The sequence below is a fragment of the Eublepharis macularius genome, chromosome 1 (assembly GCF_028583425.1).
Source record: "Eublepharis macularius isolate TG4126 chromosome 1, MPM_Emac_v1.0, whole genome shotgun sequence".
NCBI classification, from domain to species: domain Eukaryota; kingdom Metazoa; phylum Chordata; class Lepidosauria; order Squamata; family Eublepharidae; genus Eublepharis; species Eublepharis macularius.
In genome coordinates this window covers 46,413,311-46,440,053 of record NC_072790.1, presented here as the reverse complement: position 1 = coordinate 46,440,053, position 26,743 = coordinate 46,413,311, and the positions used below count along the sequence as shown (strand labels likewise).

At 39.9% G+C, this 26,743-nt stretch overlaps 1 protein-coding gene across 1 annotated transcript in view; it reads right to left on the bottom strand.

Moving 5' to 3' along the window:
- NBAS (NBAS subunit of NRZ tethering complex) overlaps positions 1–26,743 on the bottom strand; it is a 235,639-nt gene that overhangs the window by 127,660 nt on the left and 81,236 nt on the right. Inside the window, exons 23-31 of the mRNA XM_054979414.1 lie at positions 26,267–26,420; positions 22,666–22,851; positions 21,720–21,893; positions 18,949–19,082; positions 16,876–16,938; positions 15,152–15,274; positions 14,309–14,411; positions 5,543–5,772; positions 1,038–1,150 (exon numbers count right to left, since the gene is read on the bottom strand). Coding sequence (XP_054835389.1) covers positions 1,038–1,150; positions 5,543–5,772; positions 14,309–14,411; positions 15,152–15,274; positions 16,876–16,938; positions 18,949–19,082; positions 21,720–21,893; positions 22,666–22,851; positions 26,267–26,420 — 1,280 coding nt within the window. The remainder of the gene's footprint in view (positions 1–1,037; positions 1,151–5,542; positions 5,773–14,308; positions 14,412–15,151; positions 15,275–16,875; positions 16,939–18,948; positions 19,083–21,719; positions 21,894–22,665; positions 22,852–26,266; positions 26,421–26,743) is intronic.

Sequence of the window (26,743 nt, the reverse complement as noted above, 5' to 3'; positions counted from 1 at the left end):
ACCGTAAGTTAAAAACATCACACAACAGCACGGTAAAAAATCGGTTAATCATGTGTGCCAGATACACAGTGGAATTTACAGTGACAAATCTCCACTACATTGGGAATGACATGGTAGTGGCCCTACGTCTGGCAGGACCCTTTCTCTTCTCCCCAATTCACGGAGCTACCCTATACAGTAGGCAAACAAGCAGGCCACTGCCAAAGAATCCACAGAAAATCTGGCTCCTGAAAGTTAGAGGAAGGCTGAGGGGGAAGGAGACGCCCAAGGATGATGTCATATGGCAGCATCAGCTGTCATCCAGCCAGACATAGCTAAGGGAATCAAGCTGGTTGTCTGGAGAGATGGGGGTGGGGCACACATGCATGCCCAAGGTATTAAGAGTTCAGAGGGAGGAACTTGCCCTCTGGGCAATGCCAGTTAACTGAGCATTGTGGATAATCATGTGAGGGATAAGAACGTTTTTACTGTACATGTAAAATGCTCATATTAAAGTTATTTAATTTGCAATATGCTGAAGGGGGGGAAAGTTATGATAAAATCTCAACTGTTTGGTATAGCCAAAGTGGCAAATTTTGTACCACAAGAATTAAAGGAGATCTAGCTTACCCATACATTTTACAAACAACACAATGGCAAAATACAAACTCCAATATAAAATTCAGGTGCAGGATACAGAAATACTTAGAAACACCGAATAGGTGCCTTTTAGTGAATCTTGATAAGAATTTATAACTCAGCTACTCCATCACTAATGTGCGACATGGATTTTACTATTAACCAAAAATACGTTGTGTACAGCAGAAGAGTAAAAAATCAGAACATTGCCTCAACCACAGTTAAACACTTTTAAGCCCTGCTGATTTCAATGAAAGTTAAGAACAGCCATAATTTTCCTTCATTTAGTTCAACAGGATTTAAAAGTGCTCAGTTTCTCCAGGATTGAGTTTCATAACTACTGGTGAATACCGCAAGGCTGGTATTCAAAACATTCCCTCAAAGCCCAACACAAATAGTGTACAACTAACATACCATACCTTGTAATGGCAAAATTTTCACACCAAATTCTTCAAGGTAGCTAAGAGCACGAATTAGATCCAGTTCCTCTTGAACAACAGGTGGACAGTCTGTAATGAGCTGTAAGCAGGCCCTTAGGAGAAAAAAGAATTTCAGTTCTTTTCAAAAAATATGGTCAGGATGTTATTTGTTGATAGAATGATAGCCTTTAAATGGGAAGACCCAAGTTGAAATCTACATTCTGGCAGTGAATATTGTTCAGCATAATATACATCAGAGAGTTGTGAGCACAAAATGGGATAGTCTCTAGTTTTGAAGATGGATAGAATATAAGTGTGATAAAACAATGACGTATAAACCCATTTATTATTTTTAAAATCGAGTTTAACAAAGTACTGAAGAGTCTGGGGCTTTTGAGTGTATGAAGGAGACACCTAAGGGGGAATATGTTAGAGGTTTATAAAATTGCACTTGGGGTAGAGAGAGTGGGCAGAGAGAACTCATTCTCCCCCTCCTAAAATACTAAAGGGTATCCATTGAAGCTGATGAGCAGTAGATTCAGGACCGACAAAAAGAAATACTTCTTTAAACAATGAGTGTATGAGCCCCTCTTGACAAAATATTATCCTTCCCAAGGAAGGACTGTGGCTCAGTGGCAAAGCATGTAGTTTTCATACAGTAGGCCCCAGGAATCTTCAATTATAAGACTGGATAATGTGTTACATGAAAAACTTTGACCCAGGACCCAGGAGAGCCGCTGCAAGAGTAAATAACACTGAGCTTAATAAGCCAACTGCTTAACTTGGCGCATGTGCTCATAAGGAATGTAAGAATAGGTGAAGACTTACGGGATCAATAACATGAAACAAAAATATTTTACCACTGTCACTGATAAGAATTTTACTTTGTAATTAAAAATCAAGAGAAAGTTTGTTTGATAAGCTGTCATTTTGTGTATGGATGAGGTAGCAAAGAAAATCCACTTTACAGATTTACTCATTGTCCAGCAAGGTAGTCATTGTCATGTCTGACTGTGCCCATTCATTCATGCCAATATGTCTGCTGTCAAGTATATGTTTTATTCTGTCATGTCTTGTTTGACTGTACCCATTCATCCATGCCAGGGTGGCCCATGCTTGTGGTCCACTGCCACTCATCCAGGCCAGTGTTAAGCTTTTGGTCCTCTTGAGTCACCTCAGTCTTGGAACTGATCTCATGTTGTAACTGTTAAGTCCATTCCTTAGCTTTCAATAACCACTTTCGTTTCCTCACTCTCACAGCATAGCCGGCAGCTAGTAAAGCTGCGGACGTTCTTTTCCGTTGATATTGTTTAATCTGACCTTGAGTGTCAGAAGTGTTGCATTGCTCAGTATCTTGTCTGTCCAGTGTGTGAACTCTGGAAATGTTTCCCAGACTGCCTCTCTACTTGTGGTTTAGGGGGGAGGGGGGTTGGTTGAGTATATTGTCCTGTAACAGCCTGAAGCCTTACTCCTTTCAATGAGAAGTTACCGTGCTCATCTGCCTTTAACTTCATGTACTCCTATGGACCTGTGCATATGTAACAAGACTGATTTCCTGAATAAATGTCATTTAGCCAAGGACATGTGTCTTGCTGAAGTGATCCAGGGATCTATCTGCCATAACCTGTCACCCATAGTCTGACAGTCATAGGGAAAGCCATTGATCCAGTTAACTTCTTATTAATATGGGCAAAACTATTTTTTTACCCCTTAATGGAAAGCACATGGCTCATCAACCAAAACAGCTGAGTAATAGTGACTTGTTTTATTAGAAAATAGGAAAAGTTACTGAAAACAACAAATTTGAGTCAGCTATTAACAGTTCAACTGTAGTACCTGAATTATTCAATTAAAATGGGGGGAGGGGGTATTTCGGCAGAAACAGAAAAGGAGTACAAAAATTATTTTGTAGGCTAACCTGAGACCTATTGCAAAAAGGGAGAAGCATGATAACTTCTTTAATATTTTTCCTGTAATTGTATTTTCTCTCTTAAATTAGAATTTTTAAAAATAATACAGATTTTGGTTGTGCTTTGATCTTATCTAAGAAGAAACTATTTTGGAACACTTCCTATTACATGACAATTTCAGTGGAGGAGAAAATTGTTAATAGTAGATAAGGAAAGAAAGACAGATTTCATTTAGAGAGATATGGGATGAATTAATTTCCTATTTTTTAAAAAAAGTTCTTTCCTGTCTGAGCGCATACAGACTTGACATATTCTACTTTTTTTTTCTTTACAGTACAAAAATAAAATTCTGTAGATGAGAAAAGAATTGTCCTTCTGTAGTTCTTCTCAGGCTCCCGTACAAAACCACAAAGTTAACATATAAAACATTTGGCAAGGGAGAATAAAAAATAATGGATGAAACGGAAAGACAGATTGTAGGGCAAGGAGTAAAAGTCCACACTAAACATATCATTAGCAATCACTATACAATGTCTTCAAACTGTATTGTAAACATTAGAAAATGAAATCTACACAGGTCCTTTTAATAAGACTGACTACATAATGCAAAGTAAGGATTGGCTATGACCCACCAACTCAAGGATCAGCAATACAAGAAATAGGATGTATTTAAACAGAACAGAATCTAATGGCTTTACTTATTCTGGAACTGAGAGGGTGGGCAAGCATTCTTCTCTTCAATGAGCAATGGATAATATAGACCTCTGCAAAGTATTTGTGTAGTAGTTGCAGTGGCACTCAATTTGTAGCTTGCAGAGAACCACTTTCACAACTACCATCAACCGAAAGAGCCACATTTATTTCCATTCCTGGCATGAGGCCTGCACCACAGGGAAGCTCACAACTTACCCTTTCCTCTGGGGGGTGGCTGTTTCAAGGTTGTTACCACTTGCCAAGCCACAAGTCCCACTAGGAAGTTTCCTGAAACATGAAGCAGGCACCACACTGGGGAATGGTGCTTAGAAAAGCCACAGCTGGAATGTCAAAGAGCCCCATGTGCCTCCTGTGCCACTGAGAGAGTATCACGGAGTTGGTGGATAATAGCGGGGAAAACTTGGGTTCAAATCCCTACTCTGGCTCAAGATCATTCACTGAACTACACAGCAGTTACTGATCTACCTCCAAATCACTGTGTGAGTAAAAATAAGAGGACAGGACTATGGGTTGAACCCAACAGAGCGTTTTTGCAGAACTTTCTCAGCTCTCCCTGCAGCCCAAAATACCCCCAGAGAGAGAAAAGAAGGTGAGAAAGTTATGCTTCACAGACAGAAATCTTTCATCCATGGAAAAGCTCTACTGGATACAACTCATCAAACATCTCATGAGACTGGAAATGATTAAATAAAAGTTTTAGAGCATCACATTTACAACTGTCAAAAACCCAATTAACATTTGCCACTGCAGCTTTCTCCAAACAAGAGATAATACTGATTATATAATGTATATTATAGTGTAGTGAAAACAATCCCCCCCACCAAAAAAAAAAAGGAAAATGTAAAGCTGCATATGTGGCATGCCTATAATGACATACTCAAGTCTGCCACATAGAAGGAAACCAGCTGCCATGGTTAAAGCCTTAAGAGCACATCTTTCTTCCCATTCTGTTACTGGAATATCATACTTGAAAGGAAAAAAAAGGCAGAAAAGGTGGAGCACCACCAAAGCCAAGTACACAATCTCTTAATTCCTAATTTCACTTCTGAATTTAAAACTATACAAAATACTAATAAATAGAGGTGTGCACTTCAGGTTTCTGATTCAAGTTTATGACCCAAATCGGGCCTGATTCAGTCAGAATGATTCAATATTTCCAAATCAGCCCCAGCATTGCTGAGCCGATTCGGAAATACCAAAGCAAAGCTTTCTGAAGCGCTTTGGAACATTTCGGGGAGAATGGCAGCAGCCACAGCACCTTTTTTTGCAGTTTGCAAACAGCAAGAAAAGTACTGCTTTGAGTTCTACCTGAAGTTTTCCGAAGCAGTTTAAATATCCAAATCTTGAAGTGACTTGCCACTTCGGAATTTGGGTTTTTCCGGATCTTTTTTCCTGCTTTGGTAAACTCGAAGCAGGAAACTTGAATCTTTTTTGGATGCACACCCCTACTAATAAACCTCTTTTAAATTTTTTTAAGTTATCACTCTCTTGCATCTTGTCCCCCTGCCCCCCAGTCCCCAAAGGTGTGAAGCTATGTTTATTTATTTGTTCTCTAATGTATTAAACATTCATATGGTACTGAATAAATACCTCCCACTGTGCTCAACTAACTGAACAGTGAAAGAACACAACCCTATGAATATTTTGTTAGCACATCTCCAATGGTACCAAACTGAACGGGGGGGGGGGATTCCTTTCGTCTCTTGAATTTATGCAAGCCTTATTTTTAATGATATGCAAATGGCACAAGGCATCTAACAAATGGCAAATGCTTTGGGGGGGCGGGTAATTTATGTGGAAGTACAGAAATGAGAAATTCTTATTATGCATTGACTTTTGTTTTTTTCCACCTTGGTAGACTCAATGTAAATGTGCATTTACCTGGCCAAATCCATACAAGTATCAGTTAAATTGGCTGAAGAATTGAAGTACTCTCTGCTAGCAGCCAAAACTAATTCAATGCTCTTCTCGTAGCAGACTCTGTACTGCAGTTTTCCTTTAGAAGCAACACTAACTGGAGGATCTATTGACCAAACGCTGCAATGCATCATTTGCCCAGCTAAGTGGATATTTTCCAGCCGGCTTGAACATAGAAGGCTTTCAGTAAAAATCTGCAAAGACAAGACAGAAAGCAAATTATATAAGTAGCTTTAGGAAATGACAAATATTAAAGCATGGCTATTTTTCCAGGCAGCCAGTAGATGTTTGGAATAGAGATGGACACAAACAGCAATACAAACAAACAAAAAAGCCACAAACAGCCCAATCTGCTGTTTGTGAACAAGCTGTTCATGAGGCCCCATTTTAAATGAACAGGTGGTCATTGCAAGCCTTGTTCATTGCTGTTTGTCAAGCCAGACAATCTGGCACCTGCAATCAATTCCCTTGGTAACTTAGGCAAAGATTGTCTGAACTCTGTCTGAACTCCTGCTGTTGCCCTGGAAACCCCAATCAAAGCCCAATTTAGCTTGATAGGCAGGTCTTCCTTTCAAGTGTGGAGCTCCAAATTTGTTATAACAAGGGAGCAAAGACCAGGGGGCAGGGGGGCTCCCAGCTCTGGTTTAGTTTGCAGACAGTGGAGAAGGAGAGAATTGCTGTTGGCATTTTGAAAGAGAGAGTACATTGGAGCTTGAATTTTCTTTGTGTGTGGTGGGATAGGGATCTACCCCCTCAAGTTCCAGGACTGCTGCCAGGCTCTGGGCCAAGCTATTATTTATTACTTGTATCTTTCCTGCTGCCTGCTCAGGTAAGGTTTCTGGGAGTGGTGCAGTAGGGATCTTGACTTGGAAGATGGCTGGAGAAGAGCCTGCTGGGCCCCACGAACAGCCAACCATGAACATGTTTGTGAACAGGGCCATGTTCGTGGTTGTTCGTGAGTCCCTGTTCGTGGATGGCAATGAACAATGAACATCACAATCATTTTTTTTCCTGTTCATGCCCATCTCTAGTTTGGAAGACTAGTCTTGTTACCCACAAAGTCCTTTAATACTTGCAGCTTATCACTGTTTTAAAGTTGTTTTTCCATCCTTCATTTGATAGATTACAAGTTATGCTATTTGCTGATTTCCAGCACCTAATGTCACAAACTTTTCTGTCTGCTACTTGCTACTATTGTAATGAATTTAGGTAGCTTATTATGAATATTGTTATTTTATTGTTTTATCATTTCAATTTTTTTTCTCTTTGATAACTGTTTTGAAAACCAATTGTGAGGAGGAGCAAAGAGAAAACCAAAATAATTTCACATACATTTATATTTTGGTGGTAATATATTTGGGACAATATTTAGCTAAGTCTCGATCAATTTTAATAAATTATTTTCTGAAATGAAATGATCTTAACTTGCTACCCTTACAACATCATTTCTATTAAATCTGTCTGCTCAAAGAGAATCAGTACATGTTGGTTTACGTGGTGCAAAGAACTCTGGGGGACATTTGGAAATACAGTCCGTGTTGGAGGTCATCCACATTTGTTGGACTAGAGGCATGGATGAAACCTTCCTCCAGCCTAAGGAATGTTCTTCTATTGGAGGAAGGGCCATTTAAGTTGGAGGAAGTTTGCAAGCTTTCTCAGTGGGCTGGTGGGACAGGGGTACTGTAAACACATTCTGAACAGGGTTTTTAACTTTTAATCCACTGCCACCCACCAAGTATGCAACACTATCACTTAATCCCCTTCTCCAACCACTCACAAGCAAAACATTAAGGACATAAAAATAGCACCTCAGTCATAGCAGCTTTTTACTGGTACATTTAACAATATTCACCTACAATACACAGATCTCAGGAATGTATTCAATAAAGTTCTTTTGTCCAATAGCCAACAATCTACTTCTTAATATTAGATTTGCTGGGTGCCAATTTAAAGACCTGGAAGTGAAATTTAGGATCTAGAATTTTATCCTGAGCACAAGATGGGAAGTATAAAACAAATCTCCTCCTCAGGCTGTTCATAACTTCAGAATGGGGAGAAAAAACTGCTTGAAATCCTGAATACCCCCTCCCAATTTTTGCCAAAAAGTTCTGAACATCCTCCCAATTTGAAGTTTTCCTCCATTAAGAATCACCGCTCTAGACATAAGTCAATGTATTGTTGTGCATTGTAGAAGACTGTACACTGAAGAAGATTGAAAATGGCAAACAAGAACATGCCAAGTCACCAAAATAGTTTATTAATATTAAGTGTAATCAACATGAGCTAATTATTTTCCTGATCTTGTGGCAACAGGTATAACAATAAAATAAGTTCCAGCTTAAGAGAAGAGCTAAGAAGGTACTTACAAGTTCTGTCTTGATTCCCCACCCAGCCCACCCCCCGCCACACACCATGGCAAGATAAAACAGTCATCTTAATTTCTGTGCTATTCAAATAACACAGACAGTATATTGTCTGACATATTGTGCCTGCTTACAGCTCAAAATCCACACAGTGAACATTTCCCTGTTTTTCTATTAGCCTAAGTATCTTCTGAATGTATGTGTGTGGGTGTGTGTTTCGGGTGCAACACTGAACACAACATCATTGACATTAATTTGGTCACATATCAAAAGTAATGAACTGGAATGTCTATTAGAAGGAAGGGATGTTATAGAAATGCCAATTTGGAAAACGGAAAAAAAAAGAAGCCCAAGAGGATGAAGGAAAATTGCAGCTGTGTGGCCAGCCTGAAATGTGCTAATACTCTTCTCGTGATTAAGTTATAGTGATGCTTTCATTTTTAATTCTGTTCTTTTCTTGGGTTTTTTTGAAAAGTATATTATCTAAGTGATATCTACACAGAAGCACAACAGCACAGTATCAGTCTCATGTGGAACAACATTAAGAAAATAAACTACTTCAAAACCCACCTTGTGTGTCAAAAATCTATTATCAATAGTTTTGGGCAAAACACAGATTAACTGGGAAAAAGTTTCATTTATACAACTTCTGAATACTTGTCATAGTGTTGTGCTACAAAATGAGCAAAAAAAAACCCCTTTAAAAATAAACACATTCGGTAAAAAGAAGTTTTCCTTTATACTTCTCTTGAATGGGGTTATGCACAATCATCTGTGCAGGAATTGAGAATTCCCGTCACTAGTTCTGTTCCAGTAATGCTGGACACACTTTATTTGAGTGCCAAAAAACTAACTCAATACACCAGGACTTGAAATCTTTTTCCCCACTTCGCCCATATCAGGGGTATTCTACCTTAGATGCAGGGCTCATTTCGAGGGGGAACGCGCAGGAATGCAATTCCGGCAGTTCCCCAAAGAGGTCACATGTCAGGTGGCCCCGCTCACCTGACTCTCGGCCATTTGGGGCCTGTTTCAGCCTGGATTGGGGCCGAAACGGCCCGGATCGGGCCTCTGACGGGTAGTGGATCACTCTCCTGTTCATCAGCGGCCCAATCCTGACCATTTTGGGCCCCTTTTTGGCCATTTTCAGCCCCTTTTTGCCATTTTGGGCCTAATTTCAGCACTGAAGGGCCAGGATTGGTGATGTCAGGGGGTGTGGCATATGCAAATCAGTTATGCCAATGACACACTTCTGGTGCTGTCAAGGGGTGTGGCATATGCTTATGAGTTATGCTAATTAGTTATGCTAATGAGTTCCTCCAGCTTTTTCTACGAAATGACCCCTGCTTAGATGACCAACTCTGCTCCTGTTGCTCAGGCTAGCCAAGAGGTAGCCTTTTATATTTTTGGACAAGTTTCAAGGCTTACTTCACTAAAACCTCATGCAAGCATAACATGCCATTACTTTAATGAATAATGTAAAATATGAACTCTGAAACCTCATATGTATTTTCACTAAAATAAAACAGAAAAAGGAGTGACTTTATGAGAATGTAGAAAATACAACAAAAGCAAAAAGTGAAGGTATATTTGGAACGTGTAAAAAAAACTATCAAATTTTTCATGCCAAAGCAATTTTTAATAATCCTATAACATCTAAAATTCTGTGACAGATAATTGATTTTTCTTAAATTGGGCTAGGTCCTACTATTTGTTCAAATCTATTCTCCATGCCAGATTTCAGACTGATGAGGTACATTGTCTATGATTAACAGAGTTTTCAGGCATTATAAACTCAAAAGACAAACCTGCCTTAGCCACTGTTTCTTGACATGGCTTGAAAAAATATGTACTGCTATTTTTAAAAGCATAGCAAGTTTCCATTTCAGATGCAAATTCCAGATGTCATATGTTTTGCCTGTAATTTCTTCAGAAATATTCTAATTTGCTCTCAAAATTGCTCCAGCACCATAGACATTAGCAGCTATAAGGAATGAAGTCTATAAACTCTAATAAAAAAGTGTCAGTCATATGAAATGGTTAAAAGCTGTCAAGGTTCTGAAGATAAATTACATATCACAACAGCTCATTTGTGCGCTATACAAGGGAACAGCAAAGAGAATTTGCACATAAACTGCACACATACAAAAAAGCTAAACTTTCATTGTAATAGCTACACTTCACAAACTTAATGAGAAGTTTGTCATGAACATTTTATATACATACATATGCAGATTATTTTTTTGCAGAAATTGAATTTTGCATTTCACTTTAAATGCAAACAGGCAAACATCTATCAAAATTCTATATGCACATTATTAAAAATGAACTCTCTGTTCAGTGAACCATTTAATAAACATAATGTTTATGCAATGGATCATTTATCTTTCCATTGTTTAGTCTGCAATTTTATGTCAAGAGCTGCTTTCATGATATTCAAGTTCTTGTCCATACATCATATAGCTTTTATAATTCTGCACTGGTTCTTAATCTTCGCTTGACTGCCAAGAAATATTGAACTTCATTTCAATCACAAGCATACACACAAATGTTTGTAGCCTTTCCTTGGGAAAATGCTAGAGATGTGTTCCTTAAGCAATGTTTTCTGAAGGGAGAAAACTGACCAACATCTGGACTTCAACAGAAAACAGTAGTACAGTGAAGATGATTGAAGAGAGCAGAGGGACGGTGGAGAGTGAAACATACTTCTTCAGTGCAAATTCCCCCACCATCTTGACTACCATTAAGACTAACGACTGACCCGAATCATGGTTAATATAACTAGAATTTATCATTGTGGTTAGAGTGTCAGACTAGGATTTGGGAAACACAGGTTTGAATCCCCACTCTGGCCATGGAAACTCACTGGCTGAGCTTGGGCCAGTTACACACTCGCAGCCTAACTTACCTCACAGGTTTGTTGTGAGGATGTAAAGCTGCTTTCGGTCTCCTTTGGCAGAAAAGGGAGTATAAATGACATAAACTAAACAGTAGTACATAACTGATTGCATAGAACTGAAAATCATGTTTGAAGCGGGATTAAAAAAAATATCGGAAGTTTGATTTAAAAAACCTAGCCATGCTTTTAATGCTGTGGTATTTTTAAGGAAATGGGAGGGGAATGGAAGGAATGGAATATGCGGATGCCAACCTCCCCATTCCTTAAAATCATGATTTGAAAAAGATAGACCACATCATATCTATGCTGGACTGAAGACCACTTTCTGCCCCTGAAAACAGAAAGTTGTGTCTAAAACCTCTGAAGGAACAAAGCAGGCAAAACACACGGGAGAAGAACAGGATAGCAGAGACTCTCACTTTGTCAGCTTTTAAAAAAAAAAAAATTGAAAAGAAGAGAAAGAAGGAGGAATAAAAATAAGCCTCATATACAACAGAAATAAAAATATGACAACAATCGTGAGAAATCTACACATGAGCATTGATAAAGGGTTTCCATATATATCTAAAAATAAGTCTATGTGGAGTTGTTTTCTTTATGGTATATATTTGAATATGGATAGAGTTTTAAGGTCCTCCATCAAGTGAATGGGAGGTGGACATTTGCCTCTCCAAAGTCTTTCAGCTACAGTAAGGGCACAGAGGATCCCATTTTATTGACCAGGTTGCAAGCAGTTTACAGGTACATATACATCCTCAAAATTCAACAGATATTCTAATACAAAATGAATATGAGTAATAACTCCCTCCCAAAATGATTGATTAACTGGACACATTCAAAGCATATGGTTAAGAGACACATCTACAGGGCCAGCAATCAGACACCGTACTTGGTCCTTTACTAAAAAGGTATTATGGTGCCCAATATTTTTTGCTTAATAAGTCGCAGCTTAAGATCTGTTAAAGTAACTGGGCAATCTATCTTCTTATTACAGTCAATCCTGAGACTCTGCATGTCATGCTTATTAACTGACATCAAATATTTATAAACAGATACTGTAGGTTTCATATTTTGCATAGATTTAATAAGAGTTCAGTAAAGAATTTATTTTTGCCACATTGAATTTGGCTTTCCTCACAATTTTTTGAAGTGGATTAGAGAATTCATCTCCTACCTCTATGGTACTGACAAGGGGAGTGCGCTTCGGGTATCCGATTCGGGTAAAATACCCAAATCGGGCTCAATTCAGAAATCCCAAAGCAAAGCTTTTTGAAGCATTTGTAATGCTTTGGGAAGCTTTGGGGCCTCCGGGGATTAAGGGCCCTTTTGCAAGTGGTAGGGCCCTTTAAACCTACCCATTTCCCACCCTTACCCCACCACTCCCACTTCTCCCCACCCCCACTTACCGCTGGCACCGTGCTGGAGGAGGCAGCCTCCCTCCTGCCCGCTGGCCTCTGTCGGCAGTGTCGGCTCTCTCTGCCAGCAAGCTGCGGCGGCGGCTGCGTGGCAACTACGGCAGGGAAGTCCCTCTTTAATGACCAGCCGCGACACCCATGGGTGCACGGCGATGGTGGCAGGGAAGGCCCTCTCCCCCGCTGGCCAGTTGGCCAGCACGGCGTTGGGCCGCTCCAACCTTCTGTCTGAATAGGTAAGTGGAGTGGGGGATGGGGTTTAAAGGTAGGGGAGAGTTTAAGGGGGGTGGTGGGCTTCCCCTTCCCCATCACTTCAATATGCTCTGAATCTTTCCGGAGCATAACAAAGCGACTTAGAAACCCGAATCCGAAGTGGCATGCCACTTCAAATTTTGAGGCTTTTTCTGAAGCTTTTTCCCACTTCGGGTAAATGCGAAGCAGAAAACCCAAATATTTTTGGGGTGCAAACCCCTAGTACTGACTAATGGCTTTTTTCCAGCACCATTTGCTCTTGAGGGGGGTACCAGACAAGGTTGTCCTCTTTCTCTTCTTATTTTTGATCTATGTTTGGAACTCCTGGCTTGTGTCATGAATAATAATATGCATTACTTTGTAGATAAGTTTGGAATTTAAAATTTCTTATCTCAGAACCTCAGTCTTCCGTTCCAGTATTAATGTGATTAATACTGCTGATGATTTCTCTGGCTATTTGATTAATTGGACAAAATCTGAATTGATGTTACTGGGAAACAATATATCATGGAGTGTATTTGCTAATGGACATTTTCAATGATGCCCACATGCCATCATTTATCATGGAATATTGATTCCTAAAAAATATTAAGTACATGATTATGATGAATTTTAACAAGTTGATTGCTGATATATCCTTGGATTTAGACATATGGACAAATTTTAACCTGTCAAATGAATATTATACCTAGAATTGCATGTGTTTTTTGTGCAATTATCTTTTACATTCCCTGCAGATATTCATAAAATTAATACTTCATTTCGGAAATTTCTATGGGGCTCCTTACTGTGTCAGATTTCTCTAAAGAGGATGCAATTTGCTTTTAATGAAGTGAGATTTGGCTTTCTTCATCTTAATTTATATTATCAGGTAGGGGTGTGTGTGTGTGTGTGTGTGTGTTATGTGCCATCAAGTCACCTCTGACCTATAGCAATCCTATGAAGGAAAGACCTCCAAAATGTCCTATCATGAACAGACTTGCCCAGATCCTGCAAACTGGAGGACATGGCTTCTTTTATTGAGTCAAGCCATCTCATTTTAGGTCTTCCTCTTCTCCTACTGCCTTCCACTTTTCCTAGCATTATTGACTTTTCTAGAGAATCTTGTCTTCTCGTGATGTGATCAAAGTACAACAGCCTTTCTTAATGTATTCTTAATAAGCAACAAACATCCCGCCTCCAGCTCCATTAATTGCTTTTTGATATATCTTTGCCAGTACCATCTTTTGACCCGAGCAACCAAAATCCTAAAATAATGAAGAGGGAACCTTACTTTTATTTCACGTTCTCTTTCAAGGTTATTCTCAGTTCTTAAACATTTCCATTCTCATGCAGTTAGGAAGCTGAGCACAACTCCTATCTCAGTCCCGTAGGACTGATAGAGCCCTCATGCCTCAAAGGGAGAATTATTAAATTACAGCTCCAGTGACTCAAGTACTGATATCTTGAAATTTAAATGGCCCTCTCTACCTTGTTCCTTATGATGTTGTCCACAAGAAGATTGATGGCAACAGATTTCAATACCCAGGGAGAATTTGATACAATTAGGATTGTGCTTGCATTCTTACCAGTAAAAGCATTAGCACCAATATGTCCACACACATTGGATAATGTACTTTTAATGCTCTTTGGTGATCATTTGGAACTGGATTTTCGTGTGTGAAACAAAAGATCCACTTCCAAAGGATCGCTAAAGTGCACTGAAAGTGCATTATCCAACGTGTGTGGAAACGGCCACAGAACAAGTCAAAGCTGTAGTCATTTCCTATCACATACTAAAAAAAACAGCACAGAGAAAAATCACCTCATAGCAAACATCTCGTTCCAAGCATGTGTAGATATTCTGTTGCATGTCCAATGTATCTTGCAGCAATCCCATCCAGTGTGACTCGTTAACGGGAGGCTGTCTTTTAAGAAGAAAAATAAAGATAAGTATTTATTTTCTTTCCTAACTCAAGATGAGCAAGCAGGTTTTAACTGAAGTGATTGTTGAAATTAAATAATTTTCCCTCAAATTCACATGTAGATCACAGGAGAATGTACATCCCAGTACATAAAAGAAACATTATTTAACCCACCACTTCTCCATGGAGTTTAGAGTGGCACACATGGTTCTCCCTTCCCCATTTTATCCTAACAGCCATCCTGTAAGGCGGGTTACTCAGGCTGACAAAATATTAGACTGACCCAAGGCCACCCAGCGTGTTTCATGACAGAGTGTGGACTTCAATCCTGGTCTCCTATATATTAGGCCAGCACTCCAACCACTATACCACACTGGCATTTCCTGGTTTACCGCTGATTAAAAATGCTATTTGAATGCATTCATGTTATATATCTGAATACACATATATCTCAGCTAAAATGTCTACTCAAGAAAAGCACTCTCCATTTGGCCAACATGACTACTTCTAAAGAACAAGCTTTATTGAAACATGTTATCTGTCACCAAGAAGATCCAAGCATTAAGACCAAAACTACATACCAACTTGTATTAATATACAGCACATGGAAACCAACATTTTCAATTGCTTCTTGCTATAAATTTTGAGAAGTATGTGGTTCTGACAGAACCACCCTCTTGGAAACAATGCCTTCAGACATACTGATTCACATTCACCAAGAACTGGTACTGTTTGTTACTCACTTGCGGCCTGTGTGCCTAGTTAATCTAATCATCAGCTTCCGAGCTTCTTCTGGGCTGTTCTTTGTGTTTTTCACAAAAGATACAGGTTTCTGGAGTCCATGCTTTTCCAAAAGTTCTGACACACTGTAAAAATAATCAAACTTTTTTCCCCAAAACCATTCAGCGCAACTCTAAACCTTGCTTAGTGCTACTATTAACTTATGTTACAGGTGGACTAGGTATGGGCATAAAAGGACTGAGAAAAAAGTGAGAAGCCTAGGTCTTACTGAGATTGCATAGGGCACAGATCAGCCCCCCTAGAGACCAGGTATTACTTGGTAAAATCACCACCACTAGCCAGCTATTTTAAGAAACATAGGATACCCTATCAAGATGTACCCTTCCAGGTTGACTTGAGCATATGTACATATCTGAGAACTTCCAACATCACTGTGGTGCATCCTCTTTGAGTAATAGGTAGCCTAGTCTACCCCATAAGAATAGAAACAATTTGTAAAGGTTTATTCTTCTAAGGCAGGATGGTTTTAGGGTTTGGGAAAATTAAACTCCATGGAATCTGCCAAGTGAATTTTTTTAGTGAATTACCTGGGAAGAGTTCTGAGATAACAGTCTATGGCTCTGTTCAGATGAAGAAAAACAGGGTAGGGCTTACCTGTAACTCTTGTTCATTGAGTGGTCTTCTGTGCAGGCACACATTGGGACCGTGCATGTGCAGGCCAATCATGGAAAATATTTCCAGTGCTTTCTAGAAGACTAGAAGCACCCTTCCTCCCCTTGGCACTTTCCCACCAAAACTATCACATGACCAGGAAGAGGGGAGTGCGACTGCACAGAAGCCATGAGGATGAACCACAGTTTACTTTGGTTAAGTTGTGAAATCAGAAGTCAGCTTGCGAATAACAACAACAACAACAACAACAACATCATTTGATTTATATACCGCCTTTCAGGACAACTTAATGCCCACTCAGAGCGGTTTACAAAGTATGTCATTATTACCCCCACAACAAAACACCCTGTGAGGTGGGTGGGGCTGAGAGAGCTAGAAACTGTGACTGACCCAAGGTCACCCAGCTGGCTTCAAATGGAGGAGTGGGGAATCAAACCCGGCTCTCCCGATTAGAGACCCGCACTCTTAACCACTACACCAAACTGGCTCTCACCAAACTGGTTTGAATGATTATTCAAATCAAATGCTGATTTCTTTACCCTTCCTCTTTAAAGGACAGAAGTGCCAGTAAACAAGCAAGAATGAGCATTCACACAAAACCACAATTAAAAGTCTAGTTAGTAAACCAAACTCAAACCACAATTTTAGATCCTGGCTTCATGGACTATAATTAATCACAGATTGTTTACTGTACCTGAATTTAATCAAACTATAGTTTCACAAGGTTTCAGAATGGTGTTTGTAGGTATTTGAGTCTGCTGCTTAATTAGGCATGGTTTTCTGTCATTGGCTCTCTCCCCGCTCCCCTTTTATATATTTACATAGCATTGTCTCAATGTTAAACTTTACCAAGAAAAATCAAAACAGACAATAGTAGGACCTGAACACTTGTCTATGGAAAGTCCGAAGTCTAAAAAGTAACCTCAAGCAAGCTTGCAGTAATATTTGACCTATAAATTCTCTTTTGTAATAATCTGGACATTTCTTTGGCTATAAAGCATAATGTTGTGTTAATAAAGTTAATGTATTGGAAGAGATTAAAGGAGTTTCTTACCTAAGAATTTGTTCCAGTTCATCAACCTTGTCATGCAGATTATTAGTAATGTCTGTTTCAGGGCTGCAAAGGATGTAAAGCATACCAATGTTATTATTACGACCAGGGCTTTTTTTCTGGGAAAAGAGGTGGTGGAACTCAGTGGGTTGCCCTCGGAGAAACTGGTCACATGGCTGGTGGCCCCGAGCAGCATAGAGGGCAATCTAAACTCCCCTCTGTCTGGCGATCAGGGGGCGGGGCCACCGGCCATGTGACCATTTTCAAGAGGTTCCGGAACTCCATTCCACCGCATTCCAGCTGAAAAAAAGCCCTGATTACGACTATGAGAAAAGTGGTATTAGAAAAGAGCGGAAAAGTAGAAATCTGACAAATAAAATGATAAAAGTGTGATGAAAGACCTGTTTGGAAATTAAAGCTTACCCCTTTGCTTAATGAGTTTCCTTCCTAATCAACTAAACACCATTAAAGATGGCACTGCAACTGCCCCTTTCCCAGAGAAAAAAATGTACCATTTGTGACTGTAGTGATCAGCTTGCTGAGACAGCCACCAGAGCTGTATTTAGGCACAAACTAAGCAAGCTTACATTACACCTCTCCCCCAAACCTAAAACAAAAAACTAAACATTACCACATTACCATTTTTCTGTAAATACTATGGGGCCTCTTAAAATTAATATAGCTTAGAGCCTCAGCATGTCTTAATCCAACCCCCGAGGTCACTCCCCACAAAATGAAGAACCCAGAGAGTGATTAAAAGGGACAACAACACAGCCTCTTCACCTTCTGATTTAAATTGAAACATCCAGTGCAATGTATCCCCCCCCCCCACCATGACAAGTTCACAGGAGAGGTTTAGCATGGCCCATGTGCCAAACAGCTTTTAGATATATGGGTATCCCCAATCCACTCAAGTGTTATGCTTTAAAAACAATTTCACAAGAAGACTGGAGGGCAGAACACAGGATGGGTTGGAAATCGAACGCACACAAGCCTGATTAATAGATTTATGCTTTTCTAACTGTTGAGATTATAGAGCACTCTTTCCATTACCGGAAAGACATAATGGCATGGATCCAGTGATGCACAAGTGGAAACAGAATTAAAGCAGTTCTGCTTCGTGCAACATCTTTCAGAAACCTAACACTACCCTCCCTATAATATTATAGTGCCCACAAATTGGCTGCAAAGGATTAGGCATCAGGAGACACACAAATAGATCTACAGTTAAGTATCACTTAATGCAAGCAGTAACTGTTGTCTCTTTCTTACATTTCTGCTTCTGCAACAGCTTTAGCACAAGAGGAATTTTTTTCCAGTGGATCCAACCTGTAGCCACATCTTTTGAGAAACTAAATTTCAAAGTTCCTCAATTAATCTTCTACAGTGCTTTTATCTATTTGGCGACTTTTCTGATGCCCCATTCCTCCCGAGGGATTCAGAGCAGTATCTTAGCTTCATAACTGCCGCTACAAAGTAGCTTACAAGGACAGAGAGTGACTTGCCCAAGGCACGCTCAAACCCTGGTCCTCCTAACACCACACTACAGTTGTGCTTCCCCTTTTGAAACTTAAGGGGAGTTTACAAAATGTCAAATTTAAGGGGCTGCTTTCTCTGCCACTCTTTTAAAACCAAAGCCAAAGTCCTGTTGAGTGCCATACATTCTGGACTGTACCGCTTTGGACTGCAGGCATGGGATTGCCCTTTTGAGTGCTCTTAAAACAAAACAAAATCTCCCTGCATATAGAAAAACAAGGTCACAAAATGGCTAGTCAGAGGTCTTTCACCCCAACATACTAGGATTTGTTAAACACACACACACAAATACATATATGCAGGGAGTTTGTTGCTTCAGAAACAATTTCAAAAATGTACTCTACTAGCAGCTTAAAGTTGTTCAGGAAAAGCTTGAATGTACTATGAACTAGCACCTGTGTCGTTCTTCATATTTTGGTGGAAGAAATTATTTGTAACTTAATCATTTCATACAGGATTTTACAATGATTTCATTGGCTTATTCCCCCTCTGCCAAACCGATTTTGCTTCGCCTACAGCTAAGTTCAAAGCAATACTCACCCATAACCTCTCTGAGGAAGACATTCTAAGATATCATAACAGAGAGACAGCTGGTCATCACGGCTGCAGCTGTAGATACATTCTAATGCAATAATCATCAAGAGGTCTTGGTCTGAAATGATTTTTTGCTGACACTATGGAAGAAAGAGAGCATAACCTTAGCTATGAGTCAGGAGGCTTCCCCCCCCCCACACACACACCAAATTTGCAATTTGCTTCTTCCAGATCTCTCTGCAACAGTCAAGCAACTCTTAAATAGGGCAATTACTACAGTGAAATCAATTTAGTCGTTTAGTTAATTTCTGGATCTTTAATAATTCTCAGTTGGGTGTATCTCCTTTATAATTAGGGAACCTGCCACAGAAACTAATTTGTAATCTGCAATTATAGCTATTTTTTTAACAAGGAATGTCCCATTTCCCATAACATCCAATACGTTTTTATATTATACTTGCACATGGTATCACACCTACACATGATTTATTAAAGTATTTATCCGATAAAATACTTTTAATTGTAAACTTTACGCTATTCACTGCATTTGCACATAAACAGCTTTGATGTGCAGAAACTAGTTTTCTCGGACTCATTTTTGCACAGCCAAAAAGTAAATTAAAGATTATCCTAGGAACATGTTAGTTACAATGCAAGGATATTATGAAGATGGACAGTCCTCCTCAGTCATACAAATGATCTATCTGTTCAAGTATCCTGTTTCCCACAGAAGCTACCCAGAGGCCCTAAAAAAAATCAACAGAAAAAGCACAAAGCTTCTGTGTCCTGCTGCTACGTCCTGCTGAATTAGCAGTCAGAGCGAGCCAGTCTCTGAACACCAAATCTGCACTGAATCACCATGGCAATTCTGAAAGTAGCCTGGATCCAGAGTGAAACTTCAGTTCCTCTAGAAGATGCAAGTACGTACAAATTTATCTAAAGACCACATTCATCTTAAAAAAAAACTCCCCCCCCCCACTACTAAATTTCACAATGCAGCAATTACATTCAGAAGAAGAAGGGAAACGTATTCGTGTATAATAACCATCTTCCAAGAGCGCTAGTCTTAAAGACCTTCAATTTGAAGAGCATTGACATAAAATTTACCTGCTTACTTAAATTTATATCCCACTTTTCTTCCCAATGGGGACTCAAAGTGGTTTACAATATTCTTTCTTTCATCCTTACAACAAGCCTGTAAGGTAGTATTAGGCTGACAATATGTGGCTGGCCCAAGGCCACCCAGCAAGCTTTCACTGCAGAGGAGGGATTCAAACCTGGGGCTCCCAGATCCTAATACAACACTAATCACTATAATACACTGTATCGGCAAAGAGTAAAAGTGGGATACATGCACCTGTGAAACTTGGCTCCCTAGAGATTTACTGAAGTCCAAGGCCTGAGAATATTTTTTAAAACAATATTGGGGCTGACATTTTGCAGCTTAGAATAAATTGGTTCGTATAATATTTGATTCCTTCCTCCCTGTTTTCATATACATTCTGATCCGCTGAACTAGGAAGTCCTGCCTATGTGAGGCTTGTTCCAGTTTCTGACTGGCATTCCTGGCTGCCACTAAATCACCCTTTCTCAGTCCTTCCAAGGCCTCATCTACAGACAAAGTAATGAGGTGGCAAAGTTCTGAAGTGATTTGTGACTGTGTTACTTTAGCCTATACTCTACACTTCAAACTACAGCCCATAAGCTGTCACTTCAGCCCACAGGAGGTAGTGGCTGAAGAGATGAAATCCTATTTTTGAATGCTCCCCTACAGGAAAAAAAATTGTTTCAAGCAGAAACCTGCCACAAAAGACAGCTGCTTAGACTAAGACCTAGCTATCTTCAATGGGCTACTTTTGTTTGCTAGTAATTTTTACATTAAGGGAACATTTTTTTAAAAAAAGCACTTCACTTGCAGTCTGAAGTGGTATTATCTACTGAACCTATCACATCATATATTAACCTGTTTAAATTCAGCCTGATGTATTTTACAAAAATATGAAAGGAAAAGAACTCGAGAGTACCACATTCTGCCCCATCTAAGTCTCAGGCTGCTCTAAGCTAGCAGACTTTGTTCAGTTTTAAAGAAAAAGAAAAAAATGGGTATTATCCCACTCCGCTGTACTCTTCCACTTTGCCCACCCTTGCTATATCATGTCAGATTTGCCCCTCGGCTCCCTCAAAGTTTTACCCATTTCCTATGCAAACACACTTTCTGCTACAGAAGTATAGTTTTGGATTGTTGGACAATCTGTGCAGTTGCACAACTAGACTCATACATGCCCCTCCAAATGTTCACACAAGTTTGCACAGAGACTAACAGTGAAATTTTAGGGATGTGTCATAGCCATCTTATATGAATAACAACATCGTAACATTAAAAAAAATCCTCCACTGATCCAGATAAAACTTGACTATATTTTAGAAGACAAAACGCCTACAATAAGTGAAGTGTTTTTTTTAAAAAATAAACTTCATCCAGAGAAGGTATGCCGACATCCGCATGGTAAATAACTAGCTGCTCAGTAGTGATTGATGATTAAAGAAATATTCTGGCATCCTGATGACACAGGATTAAAATTCCACTTCCACCTTGTTCAGAGGACAAATGTTTGTAATCAACAAGATTAATGTTTCGTGCTGCAATGCTGCCCAACCACAGGCTATCTTCTGAACTGATCAGCACAAGCAAGTTTAAAAGGCACACACATGTACTTCTGTAAAAGAAAAACAAGCTACTAAAAGCAAACATTCCATAACTAATAAGATGAACTTACAGCTGGCTTTGAATGTTCAAAGATTTTCAGGGGAAATGTTAGATCTTCCTTCGCCAGAGTTACTAAATACTCTTTTAAAAGCTTGTTAGCGAGCCCAGGAGACTGATTTTCACAGCGGTGTAGGAATGGAACCATCCACTGGTAAGTGTTCTTCACATACCTTTCTTCTGAGGACTAGAAAGAGTTTGATAGTTTTAAAATCAAAGAAAGGTGAACAAAGATTAACAGAGTATACCCGACATATAAAAATTGTCATGAAATCATGGACTACATGAAACATTTTGTTACTTAATAGTCAAGGGCTGCCCCCGAGTGGATCAAAAAATCCACAAAAGGGAGCCAGTCATTGCTACAGCATAGATTTCTATAAACCAGGAGAAACTTGTAGGCTTTTATTAATAAAAGTAAAAAAAAAATCACAATGGTAAAAGCAACATCCTCACGGGCAGACATTTATTACATTTCCTTTCTACTATTGTAGAATTCAAGGCACGTATGCAGGATTCCAAGTTCCCCTATTCGTGTATGGATTGGACTCAGCTACCTTGCTTCAGTAAGGTTGCTGTACCATCTGTTTTGCAATGATACCATGGGTATGACAACTAGAGCACCAGGGGAAGCAGTGGACATCAAGCAATATTTTCTGCAGGGGAAATTTCCTCCAGGTGTCCTTAAGTCTGTGTCCCGTCAGATCAGAGAAAGATAACTTGCAGAATGTATACTGATGACATTCAGCTCTTTCACATTGGCCACAATCCAATACTGAGTTAAGCATGATTAAATCTAACATTCATCTAGAATGACCACCTGGGGGCATTTTGGAGTGGACGAAGGCTGTTAAGCCAAATCCAGACAAAACTGAGCTGATGATCAGATTTTAGTCTGTTCTGGTTAAGATTTCATCCCACAATGTTTACAACTCGTGACATCATTAGGCAACACATACATTCATCATTAACAGTCTTAGCTTCTCAATGTCTTTCATCTGATGCAGATCTTTCAGGTTGAGAGTTATGTCACATCCGGTTTCATAAACTAGTGTCTCCAGTGTGACCAAGTCGTCACACAGAGAATGCAAGCCAGCAATATTTCTTTCCATCCCAAGGCGAACCAGAGACAGAGCACAATCCACCTGTTAAGAACAAGAGAGAAAGAAGGCATTTTGGTCTAGATGTTCACTTAAAGGCGGGGAGGGGATGGAACCTTAAAACCAAGGCAGGGAAAAAACATTAAGTACCTTGAATTTTTCTACCAGGTTCACAAGCCACAGTTTCAGCTGCAGATGCGATAAACTATTAAAAGAAGGCCAAGGAACATGCCAGGAAAGACAAAAGCCAAACTTGTTCCACAAAAAATCACCATGTAAATAAAACAGTATCTCACGGTATATGAATCCTTATTTACATAAGGAATGCAATTTATAGCTGTCTTTATCAAAAGGACTATCAACTTCCAATGTTATTTTATTTTAACTATTTCACAATGATGGTGCCTCTTGCCTGCCTTGCAGAAACACTTAGCCCTATTTAGGGGGGGGGGCAAATATTGACTCCAGGACCAGGTATGCCCAGAAAGGGGGCAATGGGGTGGGGGAATTCGTTCAACTGGGCACGGGTTAGATTGCAAACCTATTGTTTTTTTGGGGGGAGGGACAGAAAATTCTCTCTTGTGACTCATGAAATCAAATATATGGGATTACTTGGGGGGAGGGAGCATGGTAGGCGTTTACAACTTCATAACACAGTGATAAATTAAGCTTCTGCACTTCTTTGCTGTAAGTAGGAACATATTTATAAAGAGCAACGAATTGCTCATGAAGATTTTATATATCCTTGCTCATTAAGATTTTATATATCCTTTTTAACTCATTCTGCAGACAAGAGGAAGATATTCTGTCCATAATATTGAAACTGCAGACTCGTGCAGCAGTAATTTGCCTGTGGGTCATACAAGGAAGGGAAAGTCAGTTTAACCTTTCATCCTGTGCTCAGAAACAAGATGGCTGCTCTTGTATGAGCATTCTGGAAGCAAACTATATTTTTAAGGGACATGTCCTTTCTCCTTTAAAATGCTAATAGCAGAGTGAGGGAGCCAGTTTCACACAGAGAAATAAAGTTCTACCAACAAATGCTTCATAAAGTCTCTCAGGAATTCTGAAACCTGAAAAGATCAATTCCAAATGTATCTGAAAAATTTCGTAATCAACATATTAAAGGAAGCAGAGATGGTCACTGTATGCAGCTGTTAAGTTCTGGTCCTCTCTCAATTAATGGCTACTAAAGCAAAATACACAAAGAGTGCAACTATGCATTACAAACTACATGAGTTGGCCACAGCACCTGTAGCTACAATGTAGCTCTAATTCCTGGTGGCAACTTATGAGTAGGGCTGTGCATGGGTGGGGAGATTTGATATTCCGGAAGCGGGAGACCGATTCGGGATACTCCCAAATCCGAAGCGGCAAGCCACTTCGGATTCGGGTTTCAGGAATTGCTTTGGTATGCTCCATGAAGATTCGGAGCATACTGAAGCGAGGGGGGGAACTCCCCAACACCACCCACCACCCTCCCCCTCCATGCCCCACCCAACCCTGGGGAGACCCCTCCAACCCCCACCACCTACCTGGTGGTGGAAGGGTTATCAGCTGGCCAGCAGGCCGCCGTCATGGCGGCGGCAGCAGCACAAGGCAGCAGGCCGTGGCCATTTGAGGGGCAGGAAGGGCCAGAGGAGGCGGCTCCGGCCTTCCCCACCACCCCGCAGGCTCAGGTGGTGGTGGCAGAGGAGCCAGCCTGGAGCCACTGCAAGGTAGGGGGGGGAGATGGGGGGTTGATGTTTAAGCAGCAGCGGGGGCCTTTAAACAAGTCCCGAAGCTTACCGAAGCGACCCAAATCACTTCAGTAAGCTTAGCTTCAGCATTCACGAAGCGGGGCTTACCAAATCAGATCCGCTTCGGGTAACTTTACCCGAAGCGAAACCCGAATAGCACAGCCCTACTCATGAGTACACACACAAGGACAGATTATTTAGAACTGCTGTGAGGGAGAAGGCAAAATTTCTGCCTTCTCCTCTGTGCTGTTTTCAGTAGCTGAAGCAGACTTGGTGATGTGGGGCCTGTGGGTCGCCAGAACACGAAAGTATGTAGTAGAAGTGCTGGCTCCCAATAAACAATGATTCCCCCAGATAGTTTCAGCCATCAAAACCAGTACAGAGGAGAAGGCAGAAATTCCTCTTTCTCCTGCCCAGTGGTCCTGATCCAAATTGAGCCCTATTGTTTGTTTCATCACAAGTTGCTATTGGGAACTTATGCAGTTTATAACATCAAGCTGGGCTCAAATGCTGCATTGAAATGGAGTCCAGAAACAAGACACCAACAGTGCAATTTAAGCAGAGATATGCCTTTCTAAGCCCAATGATTTCAATGTACTTAGAAAAGCATAACTCTGCTTAGGATGGCACTATTAGTTCATTCTCTTTGGTGTAAATATGCAATAAAATTGACTTTTCCCCATGACTTGTCCCCATGCACGCCTAATATGCTATTCCAAAATGTCAGTTTCAAGAAATATTTAAATTGCTATTGTATGATAATACAAGGTTCTGATCTTGCCTCTCTTCAAATGCAGTTACAAACTTGCAACAAACCTAAGATGACAGAAATGTCCATCCTTCAATCATATCTTCACTTCTGTGAAGATGGGACATTTCTGTACCTGGGCCTCAACAACATAGTATCTATTGACTTTTCTAATCTACACAAGGCCGTACAATTGTGTTACTACTTTGTTTCTCGCCTCTCTCCAAGGTTGTTCTATTCTAGGCCTCTAAAAAGGGAACTAATCTAGGCCTCCTTTCTGGCATGTCTAGCTGTAAGGGCAAGTTACATCTATTTCTGCATCCAGAGACATCCTCTATGATCTTGAACAAATCCAGCAAATGTTCTGTCTATATCCACGACAAATCCAGAAATATTTCTGTCGATATCCATGACAACACTCTGAATTGCAGCTGCTGACTTGCAACTGATAACAAAGTTCAAGACAATGTATCTACCTGAACTGAATTGAGACATTGGCTTCCTGTCTCATTACCAATGCTAATTTCTCCACACCCACTACCCCCCTGCATACCCCACCCTATTCAATCACGTCCGTCATTGTTATTCACTGACTATTATCATTCAGCTTCTGCAATCACTCTACTGTCCAAGATATAAGGACAGATGGACTCACATTCTAGCTGTATCTGAAGAAGTGAGCTGTAGCTCATGAAAGCTCATACCCTACCACAAATTTTGTTAGTCTTATAAGTGCTACTGGACTCTTGCTCTTTTCTATTGCTACAGACAGACTAACACAGCTACCCATTTTGATCTATCTCAACACTCTACATGTATATAACAAAAAAGGAAGTTATATCAAATGCAATAGTGAGCATCCATACATTGATAGTGGGTTTGACAAACAAATCAACGGAAATCCTTCAAGATGAATGATAAAAAGACATTTGAACCTAAAGCAATAAGAGTCTTTCTAGAATTTTATATTCACCTGCATAGAATAGTTCTCTATCTCCTCTGCTCTATTCCAATACCAATCAGTGACCAGATTTATGGAAAGCTCAGCAGACTTGTATTTCATCAGTTCATGTTGCGAATCATATAAAAATTCACTTTCATCTTGAAGAGCTGGTTCAATGGTTAGCCTGGGAGATGCAGACAAGAAGTTGCTCAGTAGACAAAGGTGTTACTATAAAATGACATCAAGCAAAGTCAAACATCTATAACAAAAAGGTATTGAATGAACTCAAAGCCCTTCGTATCACTGAAAGAACCAAATCTTACATGAACAATCACGTTCATTCAAAAGGAATTTTCTGATCAGAAGTTATATAAACTAAAGGCCGTAACATAATTGTATTTAGCTTCTTTCAATCTTTCTTTCAAATTAAAACAGAATGATGAGTAGATCTGTGCTCTGATGAAACGTAATAAATCTGTATAAAGATCACAACCCATAGTTATTTCT